This window comes from Galeopterus variegatus, unplaced genomic scaffold, assembly GCF_000696425.1.
Source record: "Galeopterus variegatus unplaced genomic scaffold, G_variegatus-3.0.2 Scaffold797, whole genome shotgun sequence".
Taxonomy (NCBI): Eukaryota; Metazoa; Chordata; class Mammalia; order Dermoptera; family Cynocephalidae; genus Galeopterus; species Galeopterus variegatus.
In genome coordinates this window covers 168,914-181,364 of record NW_007726908.1, presented here as the reverse complement: position 1 = coordinate 181,364, position 12,451 = coordinate 168,914, and the positions used below count along the sequence as shown (strand labels likewise).

At 58.5% G+C, this 12,451-nt stretch overlaps 1 protein-coding gene across 1 annotated transcript in view; it reads left to right on the top strand.

Annotated features, from left to right (window-relative positions):
* The first annotated feature begins 1,279 nt into the window (after nt 1–1,279).
* FLT4 (fms-related tyrosine kinase 4) overlaps nt 1,280–12,451 on the top strand; it is a 32,537-nt gene continuing 21,365 nt past the window's right edge. Inside the window, exons 1-10 of the mRNA XM_008572516.1 lie at nt 1,280–1,349; nt 6,379–6,475; nt 7,106–7,350; nt 7,593–7,705; nt 7,813–7,975; nt 8,188–8,327; nt 8,610–8,778; nt 9,094–9,211; nt 11,833–11,987; nt 12,080–12,242. Coding sequence (XP_008570738.1) covers nt 1,280–1,349; nt 6,379–6,475; nt 7,106–7,350; nt 7,593–7,705; nt 7,813–7,975; nt 8,188–8,327; nt 8,610–8,778; nt 9,094–9,211; nt 11,833–11,987; nt 12,080–12,242 — 1,433 coding nt within the window. The remainder of the gene's footprint in view (nt 1,350–6,378; nt 6,476–7,105; nt 7,351–7,592; nt 7,706–7,812; nt 7,976–8,187; nt 8,328–8,609; nt 8,779–9,093; nt 9,212–11,832; nt 11,988–12,079; nt 12,243–12,451) is intronic.

Below are 12,451 nucleotides of genomic sequence, written 5' to 3'. Positions count from 1 at the left end.
CCTCCCTCCCAGGCTGTTGTGAGGATCAAATAAGGCAGTGACAGCCAGGCCAGCTGCCCACTGCCCGGCCTGTGGACAGCAACTAACCTACAGGACTTCCCTCCCCACCCCTCCCATCCCTCGCCGAAGGGTGCTGGCACTGCCCCAGGGGAGTCTGCAAGACCCCCATGTGCTGCTCCAACAGTCCACCTTGCCAGTGGCTGACACCATTATCTCCATGCCCCAAGGCCGGAGGGTGTCTGGGGCTGCTGACAGCACAGAAGAGGAGGTGTGCACTCTGGCCTCGCTGACCTCGGCCCAGCGCCTGCCCCAAGCGCTGTGCTGCAGGCTGGGGGGCCAGGGCCATGCCGGCCAGGGGAAGGAAAAAGCCAGTTCCTGGACCAGGAACAGGAAGGCAGGGGGAGCGCAGCAGAGGCCAGAATGACAGCGCTTCCTGCTGCGGGAAGGGAAGGACAGCAGAGACAGACAACAGCCGGGCAGGAAGGATGCACCTTCTTCAGGGCTGCAGGTGGGGGCTGGGCAGTCATGCAACCTGTGGACGTGGCAGCCTTCAGTCCCGAATCTGCCCAACTGCTGAGCAGTCTGGGATTCACACAGTCACTAGGGAGGCTCTCCTTTTTTAAAAAATAGAAGCATCTTTTCAAAAGGAACGAAAGGATCTGACACAGTTCCAACCCAAAGGAAGACCCAGCGGTTCCATCCATTCATCCATCCATCCATCCATCCATCTATCCGTTTATCCATCCTTCCATTCATCCATTCACCCACCCATCCATCCATCCATTTATCTATCCTTCCACCCATCTGCCAATCCATCCAACTATTCTTCCGTCCATCCAGCCATTCATCCATCCATCCATCCATCCATCCATCTATCCGTTTATCCATCCTTCCATTCATCCATTCACCCACCCATCCATCCATCCTTCCATCCACCCACCCATTTATTTATTCAACAAGTATTTATTGAGTCTTAACTCCCAGGTGCTGAGCTGGGCATGAAGTGGGAACTATCTTGGTCCTCGCCCCATTGAAACTTTTGGATAAACATTCATACATACATACATAAAAATAATTACAGATGGGACAAGAAGAATGAAGTAAGAAACCAGGAGGCCAAGATGCAGCATAAAGGAGGACTAGGTTTTGTAAGGGATGAGATGGTCATGTCTAGGCTGAGGCCTGAAGGTGAGAAGCAGCCATGCAGAACATAGGAAAGAAGCATATCAGGAAGAGAGGTGTCTGCAAAGGCCCAGGGTAGGAAGGAGATGTGTCTGGCATGTTGCAGAACAGTCTGGAGGCTGTGGTGGCCGAAGAATGTGAACAAGAGGTGAGAGTGGACCGAGAGGGTGTGGAGAGATGGGCAGGGGCTGGGGCTGGGCCTGGTTTAGGAGTCTGTATTTTCCTGGAAGTGCAGTGGGAAGTCATTGATGGGATTTAAGCATGAGCGTGACATGGCCTCTTTGTGTTTTTAAAATGTCAGTAACAACTGCAAGGATGAGGCCTGGAGGAGGGCAGATGCGGGTCCAAGAGACTACTTTGGGGCATGTGCAGCTGTGCAGGCCCCCAGCAGGAGAACAGGCTGCCTCTGAGATGCATCCACCTGGCAGGTTTTGATCTTGGATGGACGGGCTGGGGAGAGAAGCAGCCGTCCACAGCCACTCCCATCTGGGGAGATAGGAGCTGTCAAGAGAGGAGCTTTTGGCAGGGCTGGAGGAGATGTGAGTCTGGAGTCTAGCATTGGAAATAGAGAACTTGGGGTGTCTGTGGGGTGTCCAAGTCCAGTGGGCAGGTGGATACTTCAGGCTGAAGTTGGTAGGAGTGCTCTGGGCGGGAGACAGAGACTTTGGAGGCATATGAACCCTTACTAGAGAGAACGGTGGAGGAGAGAGAGAGGAGCAGCAGCATTTAGTGTTGGGCAGAGGGAAAGGAGGAAGATGGGGGTGAGAGGCAAGGACAGCTGTGCTCCCAGCCCTGGAGTGCCCACGGGGTCTACAGTGTGCAGATCGTGGGAGGCCTGGCCAGTCCTGACTGCATGAAGTGGGGCTGCACCCCAGTGGGTGAACAAGTGTATACGGGGAGGAGGGCAGTGAGTGGCGCTTTGCCTATGAAGGCAGATGGGAAAAGAGGCAGGGGCTGGAAGCGGGACCAAGGAATTGTTTTGTTTTGTCTCAAAGATGGGAGATGATTCCACAGGGAAAGATTGGTGATCAGAAGAGATAGAAATTATCTGCAGGAATCAGGTCTGGGTGGCTTGGGATCCTGGGCACAATGGAGGGCTGGATCAGAAGGCTTCTAAGGTGGGTGCGGAGTTTGGATGTGGGAAGATGAGGTGTCTCCGTCTGAGGGCCTTGCTTTGTGAGTGCTGAGAGAGAGGGCTGAGGAGTGCTCTGCACAGCGTTCATGAGGGCCCATGGAAGGTCTGCAGACAGGAGACTAACAGAACACAGCCAGTGGGGGGCTTTGTGCTGTAGTGTTGAGCTGCTTGGGACGTGGTGGTGGTGCAGGGTTGGAATAGAGGGCAAGGGAGCAGCAGAGCGATGGGCCATGGACTCCCCTGCACCAGGACAGGGCAGCAGCAGGGGGACGTTGATGGATGGGGAGGAAGCAGCGGGGACTTTCGATGAGGCTGAAGGATTTAGCAGTGGTGGAACAAGAACATCTGAGCAAGGGGAGGAGGAGGGGAAGAGAGAAACGCAAGAAGACAGGCACTGAGTGATGGTGCAGCTTCTGGTGATGACCAGGTCCAGGGCGTGCTCACAGAAGTGAGTGGCTGATGGGGAGAGGAGGGGAGCCCAGCCTCAAAGGCTAGGGGGCTGGTGAGTCATCTGGGTGGATGTTGAAGTCATGGAGAATGGCAGGAGTTGAGGTGGGCAGGGGAGTGGGGAGCCAGGAGCTATGATCAGCAGAGAATGAGAGGAAGTGACCAGGAGACCAGCTGATGCCATCAAAGAGTTTGAGCCTTGGGCCAAGCCCGTGGTGCACTCGGGAGAGTGCGGTGCTGGGAGCGCAGCAGCGCTCCCGCCACGGGTTCGGATCCTACATAGGGATGACCTGTGCGCTCACAATGCTCACTGGCTGAGCACGGTGCGGCCGGTCTCAAAAAGGACAAAAAAAAAGAAAACAGTTTGAGCCTCAAGGGGGTTACTGTAGGGAGGGGAGGTGGCCACAAGGAGTTCTTCCCTCAGGAATGTGGGGTTCCAGTGACCTCCCAGGAACAGTGGTGTCCTCTCAAAGCCAAGTTTCAGATAAAGTAAGAGAGAACATTCAGAGGAGACATTGAGGTCTGCAGACAAGTTTGCCGATCACGCAGGGCCTAGAGGAAGGATAGTGAAAGGAGAGGGATAGTGGGGTAAGTCAGGGCATGTGGTGACAAAGGAGAGCTTGCACAGTTGGGTAAAAGGGGTTGGCAAGAACAACGTCTAGTTCTGTTTAGCACAATGATTCAGATGCCTCTTTTAGTGGTATGCTGCCTCTAGTGAGGAAGCTCCTACGGGCTGCATTGCCCCATCCACCCACCCACCCACTCACCCATCCATCCATCTATCCATCCACCCATCTACCCACCCACCCACTTGTTCAGTTGATGACCCGTCATTCGGCTATCCTTTTTCCATTCATCATCCATGCCCTGAATCTTTGTTGCACATCTCCTCTGTTCTGTGCTCAGGAAGATGAATAAAATACAGCCTCTGTTCAGGAGTGACCAGAAAACCACGATGCAGTCTGATAAGCATTCTAACAGCTAGAGCCCGGAGGAGGACGAGGTCGTTGCTGCCTGAGTAACAGTGACTGCTCCACAGGGAAGGGACATGTGAACTAGACCCCAAAGAGGGGGTTCCGTGGAAGGGAAAGGAGTAGGGATGTTCCAGGCAAAGGGACAAGTAAAACAAAGGCTTCAAGTTATGGGAACACCTGGCACTTTGGGACAACGGTGACATGCCCGTCCGAAGTTGAAGCTGGAGAGACAGGGAGCAGTCAGAAGGTGGAAGCCCTGCGTGCCCTGCTTTATCTTGGAAGCAGAAGGGAGCCACCAAAGGAAGGTGGCCTGACAACCGCCACAGCTCCATAGCTGGCGGTTGGCAGGGGTGTGCCTTGGGTGTGCACTCCAGAGTACGGGAGGCACGCGCCCCCCAGGACCCCAGTGCAACACCCCAGACCTCACTGTGGGGCTGTTCCGTCTACAACAGCAACGTAGGCATGGGGCTGGGGCAGGTGGGTGCTGGCCACGCAGCTTTCCTCTTCTGCCCACACACCAGCCTCGGGCCTGATCTCAACTGGGTCCCTCAGGAACGCACAGTTCTTTCAGCCCCACAAGTCCAGACCCACACTCATCGTCTCCCCAGCTGTCTGCCAGGCATTGGCCTTGTTTGCTTTTCACTGCCACTTCTTCGTCAAAGCCCAGCTCAAAGGTGCTGTCCCAGGGATTCCTTCCCGGCCCTTCACTGCCCTCAGGGGAGCCTCCTCTCTGTGGAGCTCCTCCAGCCCCTGACCCTCTCCCCAGCAGCCTCGGGGCTGCAGGATAGCGGGGTGCTGAGTGCCAAGGCCTTGCTGATGTGCACAAGAGAGCTGGATACCTGCCTCAGGTGAGGAGGCTGAAGAACCCAGGGTCACCTCTCACCTCAGGGCCCAGAGCAGGGCCAAGGGACAGGCAGCTGGCCTGTGTGCAAGGAGGAGGCCGCTGGGTTCAGAAGCAAGGACTTTGCAGCAGTCACAGTAGCCATCCAGGTGAGGGGCTGACTTCTGAGGGCAACAGCACAGTCTGGCTGAAGGACCTCAGTTTCCCTGTCTATACAAAGGGACTAGAAGCTTGTAAGAGCCTTCTAGCTCTGACCCATGGTACAGTGATGCCTAGAAGGGGTTGGCCAGGAAGGAGGGAGGAATAGAAAAGGGAGAGGCCAGTGGGCGATGACTGCTGTCTGTGTCATCCGCGTGATGCTGAAATGAGAGTTTTGCGTGTGGAGCATGCCATCCTGGTGCTGCTTCCTAGGGTGACTTGGGGTCAGGGTGGTATAGATCCAACTATGGTGGGGGGCCCCCACCTCCATTAGCTGCAGGTCGGGGCTCCGGAACCTCAGGGAGCTGGGCTGGGGAGAGTAGAGGAGCCAGACTTCTGCTCCCTCAAACCCTGCAGGCCTTTGGGACTGGAAGGGCTGCAGGTTAGAGAGTGGGCCATGCCCCCCCAGGAGGACAGGGACTTGCAGGGAGGGACAGGACGCAGTGTTGGGCTTCTGGCCACACAGTCCTCCCTTCCTGTTGTCTCAGGATGATCCTGGCAGGATGCATCTGCCAAAGTTCCAGACCCAGACCTCCCCTGAGGCCTGCTCCTACCCCCACCGGGATCCCAACACACACACACATGCATGCACATGCTAACATGTCAGGGATGCACAAACATACATGCTTGCACACACAAATCCACACATGCCACTCAGACATAGACCCACATAGACTCACGCACAAATGCACACAGACTCATACACCTAGGCTCACAGATACAGACAGACACAGACCCACACCTGTCAACACGCACATGCACACATACACACACTTGCATGCACGCACACGCACGCACCCCCATCCCTCTGGGAAGAGGGTGGTGGCAGCAGGCTGGGGTCCTACAGGGCAGAGGGTCCCAGCCCCAATCAGCCTACAGTCATTTAGGGCCAAGGATGGGTTTTCGACTGGGGAGGCAGGTTTACTTACGTACCTAAGGAAGAGCCCTGTGGGAAGAACGAGGGTGCAGGGAGGCCAGGCAGAGAGAGCCCAGAAGAGGCTGGGGCAGCCAGTGGGGCCTGTGGGGGTGGAGAGAAGCTTATGGAGCTGAAGGACGCTTGCAAGGTAGACTCCACAGACCTGAGAGAGGGCAAGGTCACAGGCAGAGAGCAGGCTGGGAGGCCAGGCCTGAGTGTGTCTGGGGAGGGCCTGGGATGTGCAGGACCCCCTCCAGCAAGTATAGGTCTGGAGTTTAGGAGGGTGGGGGCCTTTAGGCAGAGCTTTGGGGGTCACAGTGCCAATGGGCAATGAGCCTGTGGTCTTCCCCTTCATGCCAGCAGTTCAGCTCATTCAGGGCCAGAGGTCAGAGTTCAGTCCCGGCTGCAATCAGGGCTCACTTGGGGCAGGGCTCTGTCAGGGATAGGTGGCCCAGGGGCAGAGGCAGGAGTCAGCCTGTGGTGGAAGTTACCAGTTGTCTTGGAGCCTTTGGGTTGGTGCTGCTCAGGACACTCATGGTGAGATCAAGCCGTGCCATGCCAGCTGAGAGCCTGACTGCCCTGCCCTGGGCCAGGGTCTGCTCCCAGAGGCAGAGAAGGCCTGACAGCACCTGATCAACGTGGTCCTGTGAACGTTCGGCCTCACTAACCCTGTCTCCCACCTCAGGTCTGGCCAGCAGCTACTCCATGACTCCCCCAACCCTGAACATCACAGAGGAGGCATATGTCATTGATACCCGTGACAGCCTGTCCATCTCCTGCAGGTACTGGGCCCCTCCCACATGGCAGGCCAAGAAGGCTACAGAAAGCTGAGGAGGCAGGGGGTGGTCGCTGAGGACCCCAAAGGCAGTCCCTTCTCAGAGGAGTGGCCTCAAGACTGAGTGGGGCTCCCAGGGTATGGGTGCCTGGAGGCCCTGCAGATGTAGGCACCCTGCACTCACTTGACCTCACCCACACCTACCCCTCGTCATTTTACATGGAACACGGATCACCCTGCACCCTGCCCTCTCACCCCACACTGACCCCAGGTCACCCACACTTACTCACATTCACCTCCAGGTCACCCTGCAAGGATCTCCGGTCACCTGCACCCACTCCCAGCCACCCTTCACTAGCCCCAAGCCCACCCACTCAGGCCCCAGAGATGGTATGCTCTCTGCAACCCAGCTATGATCTCTGCTGGCCAGCATCCCCCAGAGCCAGGCAGAGGCCCCACGGGTACTCAAGGAGTGCCCTGCCCTGATCTGCATCTATGGTGTGTGCCCTAACCCTGGGCTATCCTGTCCCTCAGTGAGACAAGCGATGGGTAAGGCTCAGACTTGAGGGAGGCTTCTCAGGGACTGTCCCCTTGGGCTGCAGCTGGGGCCCCTCCTGACTCTTGCATCCTCTGCCAGGGGGCAGCACCCCCTTGAGTGGGCCTGGCCAGGGGCCCAGGAGGTACCAGCCACAGGGGAGAAGGATGGTGAGGACACAGGGGTTGTGCGAGACTGCGAGGGCACAGACGCCAGGCCCTACTGCAAGGTGCTGCTGCTGCACGAGGCTTATGCCAACAACACAGGCAACTACCGCTGCTACTACAAGTACATCAAGGCCCGCATCGAGGGCACCACAGCCGCCAGCACCTACGTGTTCGTGAGAGGTGCGGCTGCTGGGGCAATTGGGGCAGGCCAGGCCCGGGCAGGGTCCTAGAGGGGGCAGCTTGCACCTGCACTCCCACCCCCAGCCTGCTGTTGTTGGGCTGGCAGGAGAAGAGAAGGGGTCCTCACCCCATTCTAGAGGAACAGCACCACCCAGCCCCATGGGGCTGCCCGCCACCCCCACCTGAGGCAGAGACTCCCTGAGTCCCAGTTCCCCCCTGCAATGCTTGCCCCCTCTCCTCAGACTTCGAGCAGCCATTCATCAACAAGCCTGACACACTCCTAGTCAACAGGAAGGACTCTATGTGGGTGCCCTGCTTGGTGTCCATCCCTGGCCTCAATGTCACACTGCGCTCGGTATGACCCCCACCCCCAACCCTAGAATCCGGCCCTCCTGTCCCATCCCTGGGTCTGACTGGGAGAAAGGTGGCATCCAGGCACTGATGGTCATCATATTCCCACAGCAAAGCTTGGTGCTGTGGCCCGACGGGCAGGAGGTGGTGTGGGATGACCAGCGGGGCATGCGGGTGCCCACGCCGCTGCTGCGTGATGCCCTGTACCTGCAGTGCGAGACCACCTGGGGCGGCCAGGACTTCCTTTCCAACCCCTTCGTTGTGCACATCACAGGTAGGAACCATCCCTGGCCCCTCTCTCAGTAACCACTCCCTGTGTGCCAGGAGGAGGACAGGGAACACCCCCCTCCCCAATTCCCAATGATGGTGCTGTTAGTGCAGTGGCTGGTCTCAGTGGGCGTCCTGTGCCCTGCACTCTGTGTGCAGTGTGTCCCTGTGTGCATTGTCCTGTGAGGGGCATGAGATTCACTGTGCATTTCTCACCAGGCAATGAGCTCTATGACATCCAGCTGTTCCCCAAGAAGTCACTGGAGCTGTTGGTTGGGGAGAAGCTGGTCCTGAACTGCACTGTGTGGGCCGAGTTCAACTCAGGAGTCACCTTCAACTGGGACTATCCAGGGAAGCAGGTGAGATCAGCAGCCCCACCAGTGTACCTTTGTCTTGCCATACCTGCCCTGTCCCCAGCAGCCCCTCTCACTGCCCACAACTACCTGTGCCCAGCACAGACCCAGCCCTGCCCCAGGAGCCCTAGTGTGATGGAGAAATTTTCCACCCCAAGGAATACTCTGGGTCTGGGTCCAAGGCTTCCAGAGCCACCACTGGCTGAGCTGGGGTGTGTGCCTTCCTTCAGTGGGTCAGTTCTACCAGAGCCCACCTGCTGACCCTGGGCTTCCCCTGGGTGCGGGCAGGCAGAGCGGGGTAAGTGGGTGCCCGAGCGGCGCTCCCAGCAGACTCACACAGAGCTCTCCAGCATCCTGACCATCCACAACGTCAGCCAGCAAGACCTGGGCCCATACGAGTGTGAGGCCAACAATGGTGTCCAGCGATTCCAGGAGAGCACCGAGGTCATTGTGCACGGTATGGCCTAGGGTCAGGGTCATTGTGCCCAGCATGGCCTGGGGTGGGTCAGGCATCATCAAGCCTGGGGAGCAGGGGTCCTTGTGCAGTGTGGGTGCGGGGTCAGAGATCATGGTGCACCTGAGCAGTAGGGAGTCCAGCCAGCTGGAAGAGAGGTCCATGAGCAGAAGGCCTGCCCAGCTCCTGCACCCTGGATGGCATGGCGAGCCCCAGTCTGCAGGCATCTGGCTGCTGGGGCTGCAGAGGCCATGGCTGGGAATCCCTGATCAGTGATGGGTCAGCCCTGGATTTACACTGATGCCTCTCATCTGGCAGAAAAGCCCTTCATCAGTGTCGAGTGGCTCAAGGGACCCGTCCTAGAGGCCACAGCAGGAGATGAACTGGTGAAGCTGCCCGTGAAGCTGGCAGCCTACCCACCGCCGGAGTTCCAATGGTAACAGCCCAGGCCCTCCTCCCCTTGCAATCCTGCCAGACCCAGCTCCAGGATGGACCAGGGGGCCAGAAGGGCAGTGTCCTTCCCCATCAGGACCTGCACCCTGAGGCCTGGGTGCACTCTCGCTGAGGAGACCCCCTAAGCGGCATGCACATAATGTAATATTTCAGCTAGAAGGAAGGCTGGCCTAAATCTCGGCCAAACCGTGAAAGGTTCAAATAGCAGCCTTCTGTTATGGTGGGGGTGGTGGGCACAGCGTGGGGCTTTATCTGACTGCTTCCTGCATCCCCACAACATCTCTGAGGCCCTGCCAGGTCTGAGTAAACTCCAGGGCCTGCCCCACAGCCAGGGTTTCAGATTCCCTAGGCCTCTTTCCAACTAGGTTGCCTCTCCCAGGAACCTCCTATCCAGAAATTTGGCGATGCCACAGGGGTTTGACAAATTGTTATGGAGCCCAGCCCTGGCCTGGTTTCTGAGCTGAGAGGGTGAGGCTTCCCCTGCAGAGTATGCCAGGTGTCAGTGAGGGGACCTTCCCCTGCAGAGTATGCCAGGTGTCAGTGGTGGCTCCACCTTCACCCAGTGCTCCCTGCAGAGGGAGAACACAGCACCTCCCTCCATGTACCCCTGGGCCATCTGGGCCATTCATGTGGCCCCACCATGGTAGGTTACACTCTGGCCTGAGCCCCAGTTCTACAGTTGAAACAATAGAAGCTGAAAAAGGGGAAGAGAATTCCTATTTGAGCCCCAAGCCTCCTGGGGGCAGGGAATCCCTGCTCTGTCCTTTCCCATCTAACCAGAGGAGGCTCACCCTTCCCAGCCTGGAGCCCCTCTCTCCTTACAAGGTGACTTTTTCCGGTGCTGGACAAGGCGAAGCCTCGGGTGTCCTCAGGCACAATCTCGCTGCACTGGCCACAGGCTGGAAGCAGGCTTCTCCTGGGAGAGCCCAAGGGTGTCCTTGGCCTGGGCCTGGTGTGACCCTCCCTCTGAGGTCACAGGTTTTGGGGTCCATCGGGGCACCTTGCCCAGTACCAGGGCCCGTGGGGCAGGGTCCTGAGGGCACTGGTGCGGCCTGGAGCCTCACTCACAGTGTGGCTCCTGGAGACCCCCAGGAGCTCATGCCTTGCCCTCCAAGGCTGGCAGGACTGAGCCTGCTCTAGGCAGCTGGCCAGCTCTGCTGCAGCCAAGGTCCAGCCTGATTCTCAGGCAGCTGGCTGCCTCTCAGCACTATGTTCCCACCAGATCTGCCCCTCCTCTTCTCTCTTGGCCAACACCTGCCCCCAAGGAGTACTCAGCTGGCCTACTATCCACCTGAGACAGCCACCCCAGGGCACTAGTGGTCAGCACAGCCCCACAGGTGCCCAATCTTCGTGTGGCATCATCATGTGAGGACTGTGAGTCAGTGAGTGGATGGAAGTTCTGTGGATAGACAGACAGACAAACATACTGGTCCTCGGCTCTTGAAGCACCCACAGCATGACCAGCATGGCGCTGATACCACCACAGTTAGACCTCACACCTCCTGCAAGGTGCATTTCATTTCCCCAGTTTTCAGATGAGGACACTGAGGCTTGGGGTGGCGAAGGGGTTTGCTAGGGTCACAGGTCTGTCAAGTAGCAGACTCAGGATTCTAGCCCTCTGCATGGGGCCAGGAAGACAGTATGGGCTTGGTTCTGCCCCTGCTCTGCCTCCCCCTGTGACCCCAGCCCAGCCACATCCCTCTCTGAGTCCCTGCTGTGGTGTCACAGTTGACAGCGGTGCCCCCGCATCCCCCTCACTATTGGTCTCTGCCTGAGGGATGTGCCTCTGTCAGGCCACACTGCGGCATCCCTTTGGCTTAGCACACCCTTCCCGGCAGCAGGGAGGCTGGGGGGACACTGGCATCTGCCTGAGGAAGGACTGTTATGGGAGCTCAGTCCCATGAGCTGTATGCCCAGACCTGTGAAGCGAGGAGGGAGCCATGCAGATTCCCATCTACAGGACTGATCATCCAGGCAGAGAGTGCCAGAGAGGGGGGCAGAGAGTGCCAGGCCCGAGGAAGGGGGAACAGCAAGAAGGTAACAGGTCTGGAGAGCTCAAGGAAGGGCAGAGCCAAGTGTCAGAGAGTGAGCCCCACGTGGTCAGGAGCTGGACGGCACCTGCACTGCTTCACAGGCCTGTGAGAAAGAGGACAGGCCCACTGAGGCACTGCAGCTGTCTCAGAAGCCCAAGCCCCGCTGGGGTGGAGACTAAGAAGGTGGGCAGGACCTTCCTGGGCTGGGCCGGGTGAGCCTGGCTGTGGAAGACTGGCCACAGCCACAAGCAGGGTGGAGGCAAAGCAGGTGCCCCAAGCAGTAACATGGTCTCCTCACTGCCTGTGGGAAGAACTCGGAGGTGCTGCCACAGACATCAGCCTGACAGGGTTGTAAGAGCTGGCAGATGGGGCCTGGAGACATCTCCAGAGCCTTTGGGCCATCTGCTCCCCAGACCACAGTCTGCTGCTCCCCCTTCCCAGTCTGGTCCAGGAGGCCCGTTAGGACATAGTACCGGCCTCTCTTCCCGCCTCCCAACATATATTCTGGTTGGAGGGAATGGGAGCGCCAGGACAGGGTCTACATGGCCCCTGAACTCCCTTCCCGGACCAGGTACAAGGACAGCAAGGCAGTGTCTGGGCGCCACAGTCCACACGCCCTCGTGCTCAAAGATGTGACGGAGGCCAGTGCAGGCACCTACACCCTGGCCCTGTGGAACTCCGCGGCCGGACTAAGGCGCAACGTCAGCCTGGAGCTGGTGGTGAACGGTAGGGGATGGGAGAATGGGTGGGATGGAAGAGGGGTCAGATGGGCATGGCATTTGGGGTTCGGCTGACCAGTGGTCTGCCCCTGCCCCCAGTGCCCCCCCACATCCACGAGAAGGAGGCTTCCTCCCCCAGCATCTACTCCCGCCACAGTCACCAGGCCCTCACCTGCACGGCCTATGGGGTGCCCCCGCCTCTCCGTGTTCAGTGGCACTGGCGGCCCTGGACGCCCTGCAAGACCTTTGCCCAGCGCAGCCTGTGAGTGTTGCTCCTCTACTCCACAGCCCCATCCCCACCTTCACCTTTGATGGATCCACTCCCAGTCCCACTGGCCACCTGGGCCTCACCAGTACCCCTCCCGGATCCCTGCTCTAAATTAGAACCCTCTAACCATTTCACCTGTAGCCAGTCTCTGGCCTCACCTTGCCTGAGCAAGGCTCAGACCCTTTCCCCCCCTCCCACCCGAC